Source organism: Eurosta solidaginis, chromosome 1 (genome assembly GCF_040869045.1).
Source record: "Eurosta solidaginis isolate ZX-2024a chromosome 1, ASM4086904v1, whole genome shotgun sequence".
NCBI classification, from domain to species: Eukaryota; Metazoa; Arthropoda; class Insecta; order Diptera; family Tephritidae; genus Eurosta; species Eurosta solidaginis.
Window position 1 is genome coordinate 13,538,568 of NC_090319.1, and position 20,432 is coordinate 13,558,999.

The following is a 20,432-nucleotide window of genomic DNA, read 5'->3' on the forward strand; positions in this document are numbered from 1 at the left end:
AAAACCTACCTCATAAGGGGATTGATCCCATCGATCCCTTTCGAGTATAAATGGGTATACTTCGTCTCTTCATAGGACATGCTCAAACAAAAGGGAACAGTTCAACTCATACAAAGAGATCAAAACTGGCATTGGTCGCATACCCCTTTGCGACTCATCCCATCCAACCGCCGTTAAGCCGCTGCTTCTATCCCGCCGCTGCTACGATGACCGTTGGCCGTCCGCAGATTTGGCTCGATGTTGATCTGGTTTCGATGCGCGGGCTTCCGAACTAAGCTGCCTATTCGGTCCGATTTCGATCTATCTTTACTTTATCGTTCTTCTACTTTTCTATTTCCGGTTCCGGTAAAGCTCGTTTCACGCTGGTCCGGGGTTTGATTTCGTGAATTCAAATACGGTGCGATTAAGCGCCAAGATCACGGTTTCTGTTCCGATTTCGATTGGATTTTGGTATCATTTCAAATCCGGTCCAGTGCCAGGTTTTAGTCGAGGTTTGATCATGTGTCTGCGCCCGATCTTAGCCCAGGCCTCGTTTTAGTTTCTATTTGGTTGGGTTTGGCTTCATTCTAATGTAAAAAGTTTAGTGAGTCTCAAAGAGTTCACTTTTTCATCCAATAAACTTTTACTCTGATGCTATAAAAGAGAATTAATTGTCCGCCGTCTTATTCTCCTCAAGGGAAAAAGTAGATTTTGTTTTGCCATACATCCTCTTTAATGAGCACTTACCATCAAACCGTACATTATTTATATAGCCCCTCGCTATTCTTCAGTCTTGATTTTGCGAAATATTCGTCGTGACTTTGAAGGAAGAAATGCTGTAACAAGATATGCGACCAGTAATGCCTGGTCAAAGACCACTTTGGTCATGTGAACATACATTGAGTTTGGAAGGTGAAGCAAGCCGGAATTCAATTCCGAACCAGTTTTTCAGTACTTAGAGGGTTATTTAATGGCTTCAGTGCAACTTGGCTGCCAATGTTAACAGGAAAAGTCCTATTTCTCCATCTAAATAAAGAAATGCAAGGCGCGATATAACTGCGAAGAGAGTTTAGGCCGAGCTTCTCCTCCAATTTGAGTGCTGCTCCTTTTTTAAATTTTTTCTACAAATTGGCCGGTCGGGACTTACAGGTTTAAGTCGACTCCCAACGGCAGCTGCAAGACAGATGAATTTTCACTCAGAAATACACTCGGAATGTTTGCCAAATACATAACTGCCGAGGGGCGACCCGGCTTAGAAAAACTTGTTTCATAAAGAAAAAACCTATTTCGAAATTGTTGTTGCTTTGCCCGAGATTTGAACCTAGGATCTTCGGAGTGGTAGACTGAGCAGGCTACCACCACACCACGGTGGCCGTTGTATAGATAAAAAAAAACTAATAATTTATGTCAGTTTGGGTACTAAACAAGTCATTAACGGCAGCTGCCACCACAGCATCAAAAATTAATAACAATTTAAGAGTAAATAAAGTAAACAAAATCCAGTAAAAACCTTATAATGACTTACTGAATTCTTTAATTTAATAAATGTCGAAAAGTTAATACCAATACCAAAATGTTAACAAACCGCAAAAATGGAAGCATAAAAAATAGCAAACACACAAACATGGACGTGTGAGAATGTCTGAATCTGTATGTATGTACATTAGACTGGTTCGATTTATTAATGGAATTCGAGCCATAGATTTTTTGATAGGATTTGGGCTCAGGAAAAAAAGTTCGACTACGCATACCCAAAAAAATAATTTTCGAGCCTGCGAAATTTCATTTTTTTTTACTTTTTTCGACTTTGTTTTTTAAGGTTTTTTTCATGACCTGCTAAAAAAATTTTCATTTCATTTTAAAATTTTCATGTATACCCTGTCCGATTCTAGCGGACATTTTTGGGTCGGACAGGGTATACATATGAAAATTTTTTTAGTAGGTCATGAAAAAAACTTTAAAAATCAATGTCGAAAAAAAGTTAAAAAATAAAATTTCGCAGGCTCGAAAATTATTATTATTTTTTTTTGTTTTTTCCTGAGCCCAAATCCTATCGAAAAATCGATGGCGCGATATCGGTTAACTTTCGTCCATACAAATCGAGCCACCCTAATGTACATATTTATAATGATTTTGAGTTGAGTGTTTGACTATTAAACCGCACAAATTGGCACCAAAGAACTTGCGGCACAACCATCAGAAACCACTGAATATTTGCGCTTATAAAAAACCACTTAACCCTCAACCCGCATCCTTGCATCCTTGCACCCTTGTGCTGCGCGCGCGCACTTAACAAGCAATACCACTTGATTGTTGCCTAAGTTCATACAACTTTGCACGACATTAATTACAGCAATTTGTGCGCGGGTGTACCACACAACTTCAGCACAACAGCTTTACTACTTCACCCTTTTTGGCCTGCCGTAAACACATGGCGAAACATTCGCAGCAGCACTAACAAAAATATTCATCACTAAAAATGCAAAATAGTTTTTCCGAGTTATTTGAGTGGTGAGGTGCGGGTGCGCGCACTAATTAAATGCCACAACGAAAAAGCAACAGCTTAACTAACGTTTTGATGTTTTGTTTGATTTTTGTTGTTTTGCTTTTGCTTGTTGTAGTTTTTGCTACCGATTTTATTGCTTTGCTAACGGCATACAACAGCAAAACCCGTTAATAAGCGCAATAACAGCAGCTGCTGACTGCCGCTATGCATAAGTAAATAAAGAAGTGATGCAGTGCAGTAACAACAACATCAGCGGTAAAAAATGAAGCAACAAATAAGTAAAACAAAAAATGCTATATTAACAAATAATAGCAATGTGTTACTAACGAAAACATTCTCATCGTTCAAGCTGCAAACGTTGGCATAAAAGAGGGCAAAGACAAACATCACTACCTACAGTGTTGCGCACTACAATAGAAGCGTGATGCATCAAATAGTTTGTATTTTGTTTCTAACATCATACCAAAAATTGTGTGCCACATTGTTCTAGAACTATCCCATTGACTCTGGTCATAAGCTAGAGATAGGTTTCAATAGCTAGAACATTTTCCAAACTGTAAAATATTATTAATTACCAAAGCTAAAGTTTAGGAAAAGCATATCAATGTATTTTTTTTATTTAATCCATTTCTTCTTCTTCAGATTACATCTAAAAATGTTAGTAGTTTATTTTTTATGTGAAAAAATAAGAAATAACAAGTAAGGAAGGCTAAGTTCGGGTGTAACCGAACATTACATACTCAGCTGCCAAATTACAGCTTGCAAAACTTTTTAATTACCTTCTTTTAAAAGTGGGCGGTGTCACGCCCATTGTCCAAAATTTTACTAATTTTCTATTCTGCGTCGTAAGGTCAACCCACCTACCAAGTTTCATAGCTTTATCCGTCTTTGGTAATGAATTTTCGCACTTTTTCGGTTTATCGAAATTTTCGATATCGAAAAAGTGGGCTTGGTTATATTCCGATTTAGTTCATTTTAAGTAGCGATCTGAGATGAGTGCCCAGGAGCTTACATACGAAATGTCATTAAGATACCTAGAAATTTACTGAAGTTATCGTGTTTAAGGACAGGCGGACAGACGGACGGACGGAAATGAACTTCCCTTTTCGCCCAGATCATTTTGGTATATAGAAGTCTATATCTATCTCGATTAGTTTATGCCATTACGGGGTACCGGTTATGCGAACAAAATTAATATACTCTGTGAGCTCTGCTCAGCTGAGTATAAAAACAGGAGAATGGTGCGCTCTACGTTAGCTCCATGGCTCGCACGTTAATGAGCTAGACATCCATCTTCTCGTTTGCTAAAAGTTAGATGCTTCTTATATCAGCTGACCCTATCCCAGCTGTCTTCCATTGATGACACTGCCTGGGAATAGGTCGCGAGATGTCTCTTTACCCTCCTTCGTTTTTGGAAGGCGAAGTGTTCGCATTCCAAAAAGTTGCGGCTTGCGGGTTTTCCCGAAACTACCAGGAGACCGCGTGCTAAGCTGAAGTAACTCACAGCGTCGCCATGCTTGTGGCCAAGGTGAGGGCAGTTCGGTGCTTCCTGTGTTTTTAGTACCGTATAAGAGTTTAGATTCCAAGGTTGATGCGAGCAGCTTTCTTGCGCAATGCCTTCGACCTCAAGCATGAATCTACTCAGGCTCACTATAGTCGGCGTAGCTAGTTCAGGCACTTCGAGCATGCTCCGAAAAGGTTTGTATACTCTCTAGCCTCAGCCCCCGATATTACGTTGAGGTGCGTGTTTCTATTTGCTGATCACCAATTGTCATATTCCTGCTAATAGAAATCCGCCTCCTTGTGAGAAGGAAGATCTACGTTTTTTCTGTCGCCAGCTGAAGACCGCAATCAATCTGCTATAACTGTACATGACCTGGTTTAGTTTCAGCTTTGCGAGCTCGCAGCTTCGAGCTGCTATTACAGCTGTCACATCTTCTGCGAAAGCGATGTGGCATGTCCAATCGTGAAGTCTCTCGTCGGTAATATTCCAGAAATCGGGACCCAATTTCGAACCCTAGGCTGCTTCGCTTTCCATATTTACATTTTTCTGAACGTAGCTGGTTTCATACATTAGATAGCGGTTTCTAACATATATTGCGGTACTTTGAAATAGGGCTTTAGTGCTTTGGTCGTACTATCATCCCCCATAGCTACGCTTAAATCGTTTTGACTATTGGTCTTGCTTTGTGTCACGCTGTCCCGGCTTTCTTGGCTGCGCCTTCCACTTCTGACATGGCATCCCTTGTGAAATGCCTTCTCCAAAAACCATGCTGTAGGTGTGCAAGTCATCCTCCGTCCTCTATTGCTTTGGAGCGGCGTTGCTTCGGCAGGTTCTCCAACAATTTGCCTGCATTGTCCAACATGCACAGTGGGCGCCAAGACGGTGAAGAGTTGGGGTCTCGTTTCCATTTTTGAAGGAGAACTAGCCGTGCTGTCATCCATATAGTGGAGAAAGTTCCTGTTTTGGGACATTTGTTGTACTTGTACAACATAATTTCTGGGCAGCTGTATGCAGCTAGCTTTAATGCCTTTGTGAGTATCCCTCCGAGTCCTGAGTTTTTCTATTTTTATAGTGATCAGGGCTCTTTTCCTGAAATATTTTTCGTTGCGGTCTTCTGGTGGCCGTCCTCCCTGGGTGGTTAGGTGGGAAACAGCACGTCCACAATGTTTCGTGTTTTTTCCTTGTCCCGGCACATGGTTTTGTGCATGGAACTTCCTTATTACTATTGAAGGTCGGCCAGGGGTTTTGATTCACTTCTTCTTCTCTCTCCTTTTCAAAACATATTCTGATATATATTCTTCTTTACTTTTCTCCGCCTTTAATCTATCCATCCCTGTCCTTTGCCAACTTCCTTTTGCAAAGACTTTTAGTAATTTCGCTAGCTATTCCCCTTCTTTTGTGCTGCCATTATTTGGCCCAGTACTGTAGTTGCAACAGACATTAACATGTAACATTTTCATTAGCAATATTAACGTGGTGGCGGCAACAGAAACTTAACTTTTGACGCACTTAAATCAAAACATCAACACAGCAAAGAACAGAAAGGGAAAAAGGGGGAGCACATTTTCGTCGGAAAGCCGTTAAGTCGAATGTTGATGTCGAGGGAGAACTGACTAAGAAATAAAAAAAAGCTTAAAACGCAACTAAAAAGTCACTTAGCGACACAGCGCATCAGCAAAATAGCCAAACTTAACGGAGTAAATAGAGAGCAGCAGAGTAGCGATAGTCGCATCAGTGAGAGTAACAACCAATCTCCCTGTTTGTATGTACAGGTCCTTGTCATGTCGAGTGTGTGGCAGCTTTCAGAAAGCGTGTTGCAAGTGCCAAGAAGTAATGTTTACATTAACATTACTGCCAACGGCAATCAGCACCACTAGAGCAGCAAAGCATCAGTGCGCGACCCATTACCCCTTTACCAAGCGTCCTTGTGCGCTTCAAAAATCTTTTTTGGTATGAAAGCGTATGTGTGTGTGTGCTAGACGTGCAATGTGTGGCATGCAACAAGCGTTTTGCTAACTGTTATTTTGTAATTTTACTTGTAGTTGCCTTTTTCGCCCTTAATTTTTTCGGTCTTATCTACCCTTTGTTTGCTTCTGTTTTTAGTGCACAGCTGTTTTTCGGTTTTTTGCTTTCACCCTGCTTTAGATTGTCTATGATCTTTTTTCCTTAATATGCGTAAATGAAGCTGAAAAACGTTTTGAGTGCGTGAATGTTGATTAAGCGTGTTGTCACAGCTTAAAATTGTTTTTCTTTGGAATTAAGCCTTGAGCTTTTTACTCTCGTTCAGCATCAAAAAAATTTTGATTTCTTTCTAATATAACCGAAATTGTTTAGACAAAATTGAAATTTTTTCAATAATAAAAACAATAATAATAATAAAAGAAGTATTTCCTGTGTTTGTTCACTGTAAACCAAACGTTCAAACACGTATTTAGCGAGGAAATTCTACCGCATCTCATACATATCTGATATACATATTGTGACGAATATTAGCATCACTAAGCTGATACTAAATAAATAAAGGCACAACAACAATAAAGCAAGATGCCACTCTTGTGTACTTAAAAAACAAATCAATCATCATTTACACACATACATACAAGGCAACGAAGAGATACTCATAGAAATTACCAAGCAGGAATACAGCAATTCTAGAAGGCGAAACGTCTAGACTTTAGTAGAAATATTCGAATGAAGCAACGGAGAGTATAAAAGCAGCGCAAGCTGAGTAATCAGTAATCAGTTTGATTTAAATACGCTATCAGTTGCGAAGTGAAGTTTAATTGTGAAGTATAATTGTACTACTCCCAACGTAGTCTAATAAAGACCATTTTGCAATACATGACATTGGAGTGATTTATTCAACAGTTTGGCGATTCGAACGTTAGCAGAAGGTTGCAAATAAGCAGAAATACCCTTAATTCGTTACAATATATGAGAAATCCAGCATTATTTTGTGTAAACCTAATGTGTAAACAGTCATAAAATAGTTTTTCAAACTGTTCTAAATCATAAAAAGTACCTTAATAGAAATATTTGTTCTTTGCCGTTAAACTTTGGCTTCTGCGTAAATAGTAGTTGATCTCTTTCTTATATGTATGTATATCCAAAATTGTTTAGGAATTGAAATTTTTCGGAAATAAGCAGTTTGTGTGCTTGTTCGTTGTGAGTCAACCGCTCAAACACAGTTTCAAGGTGAGATTTCTACCAACGGAATCTTTTCATTGCCATAGTTATCTTGTAGATACTTATGGCCTGTGTGCTAGCATTATAATTTCAATAGTTAAATTATTACATCAGAAGTAGTCCTTCAGTTTGTGTGTTTGTTTGCTTCAAACATACTTTCAGCGAGCGCTTTCTACCAGCGAGGTCGTTTCATTCAAAGCATTATAATGTAAATGCTTTGATTCTGACATCATAAGTAATCCTTCTCTTTTTCTCTTTTTAGTGCTCAAAAACAATGTCCAAGTTAAAAGTACGGTTACACTGTCAGCTGTGGGCGTTAGCTCTCGTCAGTATTATACCGCTAGTCTGCTGTAAGTAATTCAAAAAAATTAAAATACGTTAGTTTCCAATATAATATTTTCTTAGCTTTAGCTCTCTCCATTTCCTATGCGAGCTTTACAAATTTACTATCTTCTATTTTTACAGCTGAAACAAATCGTCCGCCCGTTTTCACGCAGGTACTCAATAATATTGTGCTTGAAGAGAATGCAGCTGTTGGTACAGTCGTTGCTCAATTGCAAGGCTATGATCCTGAGGGCAGCAATGTAACATTTGGTGCTTTTGGTTCCGATAATTTTGAAGTGGATCCTCTGACGGGTATTATAACTTTAACCAAACCGTTAGATCGTGAGGAAAAAGATAGTATATCATTTTATGTAACGATAAGAGATCAAGTTAATCCAGGTGGTGAATCAGATCAAGATAATATTGTACAAGTGCCCATAACATTCATTGTATTGGATGAGAATGATAATCCACCGGAGTTTCAAAATGTGAGTTGCGTTGATTAAGTTGACTAGATATGTTTTTTTTTTTTTTTATTTACCAAAAATAAAGCTTATTCTCTGTTTTTAACTCCAGTTTCTGAATAGGTTCAAAAGGCGATAGGGAGTATTACTTTATTAATAAAAAAAAATATTGTCGTTAGATCCTTCTAAACGATAGTTTTCTAAATACAAATCTGTCTAACCACTAGACTCGAAAGACAAACATCTGAATATGCAGACACACAAACTTTGAAACGGTGGAATGACAAAGGTTCAACGGCCTGTACTGACCTTATGACCACTTCAAATGGACAAAGCGTCAATTGGCTTTATGACCTTTTTAAATTCGACTTTGGGAATAAGGCCATAACCGGTGATGTGACATAAGGCCAACAGTCAAAAGGTCAATCGATGTTATGACTATTTCAAACGGCTATAAGATAAATGGCTTTATTATTACTTTAATTGGTCACAAGATCAATTTAATTTTTGTCCTCTCTTAATCTGACTTTAATGCCATTTAGAAAACTTTCGTTGGACCTCATGGCCATTTCGGGAAAAAGACCATAACCATACACAGCAATTCAAGATCAGAACAAACACAAAAAGACTTCTGCGCCATTTAGGAAGGACCAGCGGCCCAAATTTTAGCAGAATGGACTTAATGTCAACGTCGTTAACAATGTACATAGTCATTTGAAATTGTTGAAATCATATGGTCAGAATTTCAATATATCTGTTCGCCATTTGAATTGGTAATAAGATCAATTGATGTTATACCCGTTGACGTTATGTCGCACACCCCTATATTTCCCAACACTATAACATGGTAAATATTGTAACGAATTTAGAGAAATTCCACTTATTTCAAACCTTCTGCTAACGTTCGAATCGCTAAACTGTTGAATAAATCACTCCAAAGTTCATTATTGCAAACTAGTCTTTATTTAGATTACTTTGGGAGTACTTCACAATTATACTTCACTTCACAACTAATAGCGTGTTTAAATTAAACTGAGTACTGATTCCTCAGCTTTCGCTACTTTTATACTCTCTGTTGCCTCGTCTGCATATTCCTCCAAAGGTCATGTATATTTGTTTGGTACATATATATTTGTAGTTTATGCGTTTCTCATAGTCATATGCATGCGTATGTGTGAGCAACTACTTCGGTGTGTGTGAGAGAGATCTCTTCGTTGCCTTGTACATAAGTGTTGCTATCTTTAATGTGTACATGTATATACGAGTGGCTGCTTCATGTTTTTATTGCTGCGTGATTATTTACTAATAGCCAAGTTATGTCAACATTCGCCACAATATTCATTTTGTGGCTTGCCACGTTTTCTTTCTAGACACCCTACGAAGCTGACGTTAATGAGGATGCTACCATTGGCACAACCATTTTTAATCAAATACTTGCAACAGATCGTGATATTATTGGCGAGAGTCTCGATATAAAATGTCTGTCACAAGAGCAGAGTCCGGAAGCATGCGACAAGTGAGTATAAAAATAAAAGTAACATACTGTTTAAATTTTATGAATAAATATCAGTAATTACTTAGGTGGTACTCTCATATGTAAATTTTCTTGTTATTCTACCCACACAGATTTCGCTTGGAAGTGCTAGCCCGTGAGCCCACCATCCTTAAGGCCGCCGTAGTGCTCAATGATACGCTGAATTATAATCAGCGCATGATTTATCATTTTCAAATTGAGGCAACTGTAAGTAGAAACACTGTATATCTTACCAACTTACGACTTATTAATGTGCAATTAAGTGTTTAACGATTGCTTTTGCTTCTTCTGCCTCCGTCCGTGTAATTTGTAAATTTACCTCATTTTTATTGACCATCGTCGTTTTTTCTCGTTTTCTTCGCATGCTCGATTATAATCGAAATTACAAGGATGGTGTACATGAATCACAAACAAATTTCGAAGTACGTGTGAAGGATATACAGGATAAGCCGCCTTTATTTCAGGGTTCTTTGTCGTCCGTCATCGACGAGGATAGTCCAATTGGTACATTGGTGTTGAAGGTGCAGGCGCGCGATGGCGATACAGGCGAACCAAGGAAAATCGTTTACGATTTGTTAACGAGTAAGTACAATAATTAAGTTGATTAATGAGGAGCCGCTTTTTACGCAATTATCCCGTAAATTATTGGTCGCCGAAAGGAAGATTTACTTGCATTAAGTATTTATGCGCGCAATTGAGCAATTTCACTGAAATAATGAATTTATGCTATTTCTTTCGCACTCATAAATGAATTACTTGTATATCTAATTATGGTTGTTTGTAGTTATGTTATTCATAAGGATAGCTGAATTTGTATGTAGAAATTGTTTTCTATAACGCTTCGATTTTTTCCGAAAAAAAAATTCACTGAGATTGTTCTAAAATCAATTAGAAGCCTGCTCAGAATGTTTTGGGCATCGAATTTTCAGGGAAATTCTCAAATTTCAAACATTATTCCAGCATAAAATTGTTTAATGCATTTTTTCTGGCTTAGAGCTGGTTTGGTCGCTTTCAAGCAAAAATTAAAACAAAATTAGTTAAAAATAATTTCGCTTTCATTTTCACTGAACAATCCACTTCAAACCGAGAAATCTAAAAAAAATTTCATCTGAAATTTTGAAAATTTTTGGAGAATGTACATTTTTAAATTAAAATTTACATTGAGCGTTCTTAGTATTTCTATCTGTAGAAATTTGTAATTGAAACTTTTTTTGAAAATTTTGAAAAGCATTTCCCAAGAAATTGCAAATAATTTCACATTTGAAGAGTATAAGAGAAAAACAAATTGTATCAAACAATTTCGAGGAAAAAATTTAAATTACAACAATGTTCTTCAACAAGTTTTACGTGCATGATTTTTCCTTTTTTTTTAATTCTAAAAATTAACTTTGAGCTTAAGCAATTTTAAGAAAAAAACTAAAAAAAACTTTAAAAACTTTGGTCTGAACTTAATAAAAGTATTCAACAAATTTTTAGTTAATTTTCCTTCCTAATAAATGTTATAAGAAAAATAAAGAGAATTTACATTTACTAATGCTTACTTAGGCTCTTTTGACCATTAGCGTTTGGTGCAAATAAAAACAAACTTATTTCACCATAATTTGTTTGTATGTAATAATGTGATTACTTATATTTAAATGTTACGCACTTATGCCTTTTCTGTTTTTTATATTAATGTATTGCTTTTTGTTATTAAAATACACAGATCACCCTTGAGAAAGCTAGAGAGACTAGCGAAACGTCGGGTTGGAATGGTGAAATAAGTTTGTTTTTATTTGCACCAAAGGCTAATGGTCAAAAGAGCCTAAGTAAGCATTAGTAAAAGTTTAAATAAATTGACCGGAAAATCACAAAAAAAAAAAACAAAAACAAGAATGAATTTACATTTGTTAACGTAAAATTTCTAGAATTTAAAAATATTTTATAAAAGTGTAAGTTTTTATCAAAAAAGGGAAATATTTAAATTTTGCTTTTAATTCAATTCGGTGGATTTTTTTTTTAATTTTGAAAATTATTGAGCTTTGAAAATTTCTTAACTATTATCGAAAAATGGAAAAGTTTAGATTTCGTTTCCAAAATTGTAGCTCAAATATTTTCAACTTTTATAGCTTTTATTCTAACGAGAACAATTTAAATGCTAAATTTAAAGTTTTTTTATCGAAAAATTTTAATTTTTTTTTGTTTTTCCAAATTTTGAATGCAATTTTTTTAAAACAGTTTTGTTATACTTTAGAGAATAGCGTGATTTTAATTTTGCTTCAAAGTTTTTATATGTTGGAAATATTCATGTTTTTTTCGGTTACATTTTTAAAGAAATTATAGATATTTCAAACATTTTAAATTTTAAGTAGAACTTTAAAAACTATTATTTTTTTTGCAATTTGTTAAATATTTCATATATCGCTTCACAAAGGCAAAAACATTTGTTTTCACATTCGCTACACGCAGAAATTGCTTGTTATTGGTTATAACACTTTAAAATTTTTCCTGGCGGTGTGTTTTAATATATCATGCGAAAATCTGCAAAAAACGCAGTTTCGAAAAATCAGTTGATTAGTGAATAAGCTAACGATATGTATTGTAACGTATTCTAGAAAATTCCGCTTATTTGAAACCTTCTGCTAACGTTCGAATCGCTAAACTGTTGAATAAATCACTCCAATATTCTGTATTGCAAAATGGTCTTTATTTGACTACTTTGGGACAGTTATACTTCACAATGATACTTCACTTCGCATCTGATAGCGTGTTTAAATCAAACTGATTACTGACTACTCAGCTTGTGCTGCTTTTATACTCGCCGTTGCTTCATTAGCATATTTCTACTTAAGTCTAAACGTTTCGCCTTCTAGAACTGCTGTATCTCCTGCTTCGTAGCTGAGCTACATATATAGGTGTGTATGTGTGAGTAACAACTTCGTCTGATGACTACATCTGTGTGTGAATTATCTCTTCGTTGCCTTTTATATATGTGTGTAAATGATGATTAATGTGTTCGTGTATATACGAGTGGCTGCTTCATGTTGGCGGCCACCGTGGTGTGATAGTAACGTGCTCCGCCTACCACACCGTATGCCCTGGGTTCACACCCCGGGCAAAGCAACATCAAAATTTTAGAAATGTTTTTTCAATTAAAAGAAAATTTTTCTAAGCGGGGTCGACCCTAGGCAGTGTTTGGCAAGCGCTCCGGGTGTATTTCTGCCATGAAAAGCTCTCAGTGAAAACTCATCTGTCTTGCAGATACCGTTCGGAGTCGGCATAAAATATGTAGGTCCCGTCCGGCCGATTTGTAGGGAAAATCAAGAGGAGCACGACGCAAATTGGAAGAGAAGCTCGGCCTTAGATCTCTTCGGAGGTTATCGCGCCTTACATTTATTTTTTATTTTTTGCTTCATGTTTTTTTATTGTTGCGTGATTATTTATTTAGTATCAGCTTAGTGATGCTAATATTCGTCGCAGTATACATATATTTTTATATTTTCCTTAGATCCTATGGACTACTTTTTGTTGGACGAGAAAAGCGGCGAATTGCGCACAGCAAAACCACTGGACCGCGAAGCGTTGCCCGATAGCACAGGCCTAATAACACTCACTGTTAGAGTAAGTTGAATAGCCTTTAATGATTTACTAATTTCCTTTTTGCTTCTTTTAATAAACGTTAAATTTTGTCACAAACGCCCACTTTATCTTTGCAGGCTCGTGAGCTTATCAACGGCACACCTAGCAACGATCCACTTACCAGCACCACAGCACAAGCCACCGTCACCATACGTGATATCAACGATTCACCACCCACTTTCAACAAGAAGGAGTACGAAGTGTCATTGCAAGAAAACACCTCACCTGGCACACCGCTAGCACTCGATATGAATGTAACAGATCGTGATGTGGGTAACAATGCGAAATTCACACTACGCCTAGATGATGTATCTGGTGTATTTGAAGTGGAGCCCAAATTTGTTAACGGCTTTTCACAAGTCAATATACGCGTCGGTAATGGCACACTCGACTATGAAAATCCCAATCAACGTAAATTCATTGTGCTCGTTATTGCTGAGGAGACGGATACAAATCCCAAACTTTCTTCAACTGCCACCATTACAATAACGGTGTTAGATGCCAATGATAATAAACCTATTTTTGAACATGAATCATATACAGCAAGTGTAACAGAAGCTGCATTACCTGGACAATATATAACAACCATCACAGCTAGAGATGTAGATTCTGGTCAATATGGTGATGCAGGTATACGTTATAGTCTTTCGGGTACCGGTGCAGAATTATTTCACGTCAATGAACAAACGGGTGTCTTAACATTAGCTGATTGCTATGCCACACTAAGTAAAAGAGATGACAATAGCAGCGGTCGCCGTCAGCGACGTCAATTACGCTCAGAATCTGCATATGGCGACTATTCATCGCTCTTGTCACTTTTGGATGTGGATAATTATAGTCATTTGGTACAATCCGCAGCAAAATCACTATCATCAGAGGATAATGAATCGTCTGGTCCACTTTTTAATGCATTGGACATCAATACAGAACCAACAGTCGAATACACAGTTATCACCGAAGCGGAAGCACGCAGTAGCGTTAACGATGTCATTAACAAAGCAACGACGGCAACGGTAGCGACACCTACGTTGTTAGCTACTGTGACAGCCACATCTTCGCACATGCCACAAGCGCTTCCAAATGGTGGAGTACATACCTCCAGCTCTTTTCCCACATCTGCCCTGTTGCCGACAACTGTTCAAACTGTCGTAAGCACTGCGTTGGCGCATACGTGCCTGGACTATGAAGCGGAGACCACGTACTTTTTGTCATATAAAGTGAGTGATAGTTAGCACGCGCACTTTGCTTTTGCTATTGTTATGCTGATTGCATTTCTTATTTTGATAATATATACCCAGCTGGAACTATAGACATAACATAGTAAGCGCGAACTTTAAACAATTTTAATTTAAATTAATTTTTAGAAAATCAATTGAAATTTTTTTAAAGTATTTTAAAAAGAAATTTTTAACACAATCTTTAAATAAATATTAAAATTTGTATCTGAACATTTAAATAAATTTTCAAATTTACTTTCGAACATTTTACAAGCTGTTTGACAAAATTTTTCGAAATTAGTTATATAATTATTTCGAAAATTTAAATATTAATAACATTTTCTGGTAATCTGTCACTTTAAGCTCATGTTTTTATTTTATTTTTATGAAAAGTTTACATTTTTTTAGAAATAATTCAAAATAGAATATTTAAAATAATTTTGCAATAAAAATTTACGTTATTGAACTTTGCTTTTAACTTAAGGTAAAATAAGTATTTATAAAAATTCCAGACAGATATTATTTTTCGTTCGGAATATTTGTGTAGTTTTGTGACGTTATGGTTGCTGGCGCTTTTGTTTGATGTTGTTGCGAATAATTTTACAAAAAAAAAAACTTCCGAACGAAAAATTTCCATACGAATAGCCACATCCAAGTTTTTATTGTTTAAAAACACATGAAACTTTCAAAAGTCTTGAAAAATCATTTTAGAACTTAATCCGTAAAATTTTTCTGCCACATTTGCATTCGAAATTTTAATTTGTTTAACACATATGTTTCGAAAATTTGTCTCATAATTTTTTCCAAAATTTTCAAACATTTTCTATAATTTTTTTATTTTTAGCACATGTTTTTATAGCTTGGAAAAAGTTTTCCATATATATTTTTTTTTTTTTTCAAAAACCTTTAGTAAAAAAAATTTTTAATATGGAATTTAATGTCCAAAGTTCTTTAACTTTCGGTTATGAAATTTTTTTAACATTTTCGGTGTGAAATTTATTATTTGAAAACTTTTAAGCAAAAGTTGCTGGTTTTTAAAAAATTTATCTTCTACAAACAAAGTTTAGGAAAATTTTAGAACGTAAAACATAATTTAGATTTTTTTTATATCGGATAGCTTAACTTTTTAGTTGTAGATTGTACTTCGATTCATGATTTTGAATTTCTGTTTTTTTTTTTTTTGAATTTTGTTTTAGAATATTTTCAATGAAAAGCTGTCTAATTCTTTTAAAAATTCATTAATAAAATAAAGCATTAAGAAAAAAAAACATATTACTAAAACAGTTAAGTAAGTAAAAATATTTTTTTATTGATGAGTTTCTACAAAAATTTCGATAACTTTTGATTGCAAATATTCTAAATAAATTTCAAGAAAAACACTAAAAATTCGAAAATTCCATGTGGATAAAACATTTTTTAATTGTCGTTTTTTTTAAGTTCCAAAATTTTACAAACATAAAAAATGTTAAAATTTAATTTTTGAAAACTAAGCTGCTTTTACATTTATAAGAATTTATAACCAACAAAATTTTAGAAAATGTTTTAAAAATATAAATTGCGCCTTGAATTTTAATAATTTTGTTAGTTATTTTCACCCTCATTTATCTTCGTTAATTCTAGAAAAATTTCTAAGCAGATGTCCTTTGAGAACTATGTAAAGCAATTGCGAAACAAATTTTCACAAAATTAATAACACACAATTTTTTTGGAATTTTTATATTGTAACGAATTTAGGGAAATTCCGCTTATTTCAAACCTTCTGCTAACGTTCAAATCGCTAAACTGTTGAATAAATCACTCCAATATTCAGTATTGCAAACTGGTTTTTATTTAGATTACTTTGGGAGTAGTACCATTATACTTCAATATCACGTACTTCACAATAGCGTGATTAGTTATTATCAGCATGCGCTGCTTTTATACTCTCGGTTTCCTCGTTCACCCATTTCTCCTAAGGTCTAGTAATTTCGCGAACAGTTGTACCTCATGCTTGGTTACCAGCTATATACATAAGTACATGTATATTTGTAGTTTATAGCCATATGCATGTGTATTATGTGTGAGTAACCACTTCGGCTTATGACTACATATGTGTGTGTGAGAGATCTCTTTGTCGCCTTCTATATAAGTGTTGATAGCTTTAATGTGTACATGTATATACGACTGGCTGCTTCATGTTTTTGTTGTTGCGTGATTATTTACTAACAGCTTAGTGATGCTACTATTCGTCACAATATTCCTCAAATGCTTCTAAGATTGGTTTATTCAGCTCTCTATATACAACCCGCTAAGAAGTTTCCTAAATCCAGAAAAAAAAACTAAATAAATGAAATGAATGAATAAGGATTTGAAACAGGTTTTCGAAAATGTAGACTTAGCGCTTTCTAGCTTTCTATAAATTAATATTTTATATTAACTTGATTTATGGTTCTTGTACTGCAGCAAAAGTTGAAGCTAAAAACCCGAAATTTCAGCACGAAACAATTTTTTTTCGGTATTCTCATTTTTGTTTGGGGAAAATCAGTTTTGGTATTGTGCCATCTTCAGTTTAATTTTTCGAAAATGGGGCAAGCTTGGTCAAATGAAAATCGTCCCGTCCCTGTACTAAAACTCAACACCGCTGGGTATATAATGATACAGTTCCAACGGAACTTATACTTTCCTACTCATTTTTATTATTATTTTCTTCATAAACTGCTGTTAGCCTGTTAAGTATATTTTATTTGAAATTCATTTGTGATTATATGACTTCGGTTACGAAATTTCAAGTGCTCGTCTTTAACCAGCTTGTAGTATGACTCGAATTAATTTCATTTTCACTTTCTGCTCTCCTTTCACTTGCAGGCAACTGACGATGGTGGTCAAGGCCAAGCATCCGTCGTAGCATTACGTATTTCAGTTACCGATGCCAATGATTCGCCACCGGTGTGTGAGAGTCCATTGTATCGCGCTGCGGTCGACGAAGGTTCACATGTATTCGATTCTCCGTTGGTGGTGAAGGCGCGCGATGCCGACACAATATCAGATATAAGCTATCGCATTATTGGCGACGCACAAATTGCTAGCATATTTACGATTGACAAACGTTCTGGTCAAATAACTGTACGTCCCAATGCGACACTTGATGTTACGCACTTGAAGCGTGACTATTTGGTATTCGCTGTAGAAGCGTATGATGGACTTTTTGCTACCAATTGTGGTGTTAATATAACGGTACGCGATGTGAATAATCATGCACCACGTTTTCTAGCCGCTGAGTACTCGGCAGTGGTGGAGGAGAATTCGGAGATTGGCACAAGTGTAGAAAAATTGGAAGCGCAAGATTTGGATTCGGGCATAAATGCGGAGATAAGGTGAGTTGATACAAAAATTAAGACATTAAAATGCAAGTATTTAAACTTTACTTCACATCTTTTCACCCCCCGCTATTCTAGGTACCGCATTGAGCACGGCAGTTTCAATGATTTCGGTATTGACGAACGTACTGGCGATGTTTTTGTTTCACGCAAACTGGATTATGACCGTCGTAATACCTACCAAATTGAAGTACTCGCAATGGATTTGGGTACGCCAAGTCTTTCTGGTACCACCACACTTGTGGTTACTATAAACAATAGTAATGATAAAGATCCTTACTTTACGCCGGCAACGCAACATGCTGAGGTGAGTGGTTGAAGTTCTATTTTTATTTTATATCATCTTATTTAGTAGAGTGCTGAACGAGTAATGAGACAAATACCTTGTAGCGTACCAGCGAAGCCGATGTAAGCGCGTAGTTCGGAAGTAGAATCAGCTTGTGAATATTGCTGGACCAAATTTTGAGATTTAACCCGCTATCAGGTCGGAACTATTTTTTAATTGTTTCGAGATCACTGTGTTATCATTTCGCGATCACTTCGATACCATTTGAAAACTCCGAAATGGTCCCTAGTTATCCCAATTTTGATTCCGTAAACGATCCCGAAATTGTCCAGATGGTATCTAAATAATCTCGAAATTGTGTCAAAGAGGTCCTGAACCGGTGAATAAGTGATTCCAAAATTGTGAACAAATTATTCTCAAAACAATTCTGAAAGTCCTAATCTGAACCCGTATAGATCTTGAAAACAATCTTTATATGATGCCGTATTCGTCCAGGCAATATTTCCCATATCACCGAAAATCATGCGATCTGGACTCGAGGTACAACGCGCAGTTGTGTTAAAAGTGGCCAAGTAGTCTCCGATAAAGCTTTACTTTTTCCAGCAATAATTCTGGATTACAACTTTACATAATTTAAGTTGTTCGATACATAAGCCCAAAACTTTGTCGAGGTGGTCCTGACATGAGTCCGAAATAGGGCCGAATGGTCCCAAGCTGATTCCGAAGTAGTCCAAAACATATACATACCAAATACAATCTGGACTCGAACTATAACCTAAAGTTACCGCAAAGTACCAGAAGTAGTCCTGGAAAAAACTCTACTTGACCTAGCAATAATCTGTAATGGGGCCTATTTTCGAAATATTATTTGACATATGTTCTAATAATGCCCGTCACTGCACCTCCTTGAACTCTGCAATGCCTGTTACTAACATTACTAATATTAAGAGTAACTGCTAGTAATCATAAGATGCATCGACTTGCCTTGCCTATCGCCTTGTCGATATCTTACTACTCTTATCTGTGTCCAGTTTGCGCGGGTGGTCCGATTCACCTAGAAGTGGGGTTTCAACAAAATTCTTCCACTGAGCCGCCGGATTCAAATTGTTTTTTACTTCCTTTATATTAGGTCGGTTGAATGTTTGCCCACTTCTCATTGAGCTACAAACGTGAAACTTTACACATAAGTTAGAACACCGTGACAATGCAACAAAAGGAAAAAATATCCGTTAGGTGGGGCACGGATCGAAATAATTAGATAAGAATTTGAAAAATTTCAAACCAGCTTTTAAGTAACTTCTCGATGAGCTAGAGGCTTGAAATGTCAAACTTAATTCAGAGGTCGATGATAGCCGATGACACGATGACAAAAAGATTCACTAGGTGGCGCACGGGATGAGATATTTAAAAAAAAATCGTACGAAACGGAGGGAATTTTTGGATTGATTTTTATGTAAGTTCTCATTGAGCTACAACTGTAAACTTTACAGATAGGATAAGACGCAGAGAAAATTTAAGAAAAGGAAAAAAAATCCGTTAGGTGGCGCACGGATCGAAATATTTAGATAAGAATTTAGAAATTTGGTGTTTTGAGATCGATTTTAAAGTAACTGCTCACTGAGCTACAAACATGAAACCTCAGCCACCGTGAGGTGGCGCACGGATCGAAAAAATTAGATAATAATTTTAAAATTTGAAACCGGGTTTTAAGTAACTTCTCGACGAGCTAGAGGTTAAAAATTTAGAGGTTAATTCACAGGTCGATGACAGCCGATGACGGAATACAAAAAGTTTCGCTATGGGGCGCACGGACTAAGATATTTAGAAAAACCAAACGGAACGGAGGGAATTTTGGAATTCATTTTTGTGTAAGTTCTCATTGAGCTACAAGCGTAAAACTTAACGGATAGGTTAAGACACGTAAGAAAAGGAGAAAATAAAAATAAAATAAAAAATTTTTAAGCACTTCCTTTATATAAATGGACAAAAATCAAAGAAAAATGTCTCCTTATATAAAGACATTTTTGCTAAACTTTGATTTTTATATTTTGCAATTTCTAAGTTTGGAAATGCTATCACTTTTTTAAAAATTAACCAATTTCTTTTCTCTTGTTAGGTCCCGGAAGACGCATCAGTTGGTACTATAGTTCACACACTTGTCGCGCTTGATCCAGATGTCCCAACATATAGCGCTTTAGAATTTGCTGCCACAGATATTACCGCTATCGACAAAGATGGCAAAGAAGTGCCAAATAGTGAACAGTTTAAAGAATATTTTACCATAAAACGCAAAGGCCAAGTAGTGGTGAATAAGGAACTGAATCGGGATCTCTTTGCTGTAAGTATAATGGTCAAATAAAACCGTACAAATTTATTTAAATTAAGTCTCCTAATTCGACTTGAGTTCTTACAAAATTTATTGATATAATGGCTTACTTTTAAAGCAAATTTTTATTTT

General features: G+C 35.9%; 1 protein-coding gene across 5 annotated transcripts in view; it reads left to right on the top strand.

Annotated features, from left to right (window-relative positions):
• Positions 1-20,432, top strand: part of Cad87A (cadherin-87A) — a 302,751-nt gene that overhangs the window by 263,526 nt on the left and 18,793 nt on the right. For all 5 annotated transcript variants that reach the window (XM_067780750.1, XM_067780736.1, XM_067780727.1 and 2 more), the window contains 10 exons: positions 7,438-7,525; positions 7,641-7,987; positions 9,334-9,479; positions 9,590-9,704; positions 9,887-10,079; positions 12,985-13,097; positions 13,193-14,332; positions 17,177-17,685; positions 17,767-17,995; positions 20,091-20,312. In XM_067780750.1, the coding sequence (XP_067636851.1) occupies positions 7,450-7,525; positions 7,641-7,987; positions 9,334-9,479; positions 9,590-9,704; positions 9,887-10,079; positions 12,985-13,097; positions 13,193-14,332; positions 17,177-17,685; positions 17,767-17,995; positions 20,091-20,312 (3,090 nt within the window). In that variant the 5' untranslated portion in view covers positions 7,438-7,449. The remainder of the gene's footprint in view (positions 1-7,437; positions 7,526-7,640; positions 7,988-9,333; positions 9,480-9,589; positions 9,705-9,886; positions 10,080-12,984; positions 13,098-13,192; positions 14,333-17,176; positions 17,686-17,766; positions 17,996-20,090; positions 20,313-20,432) is intronic.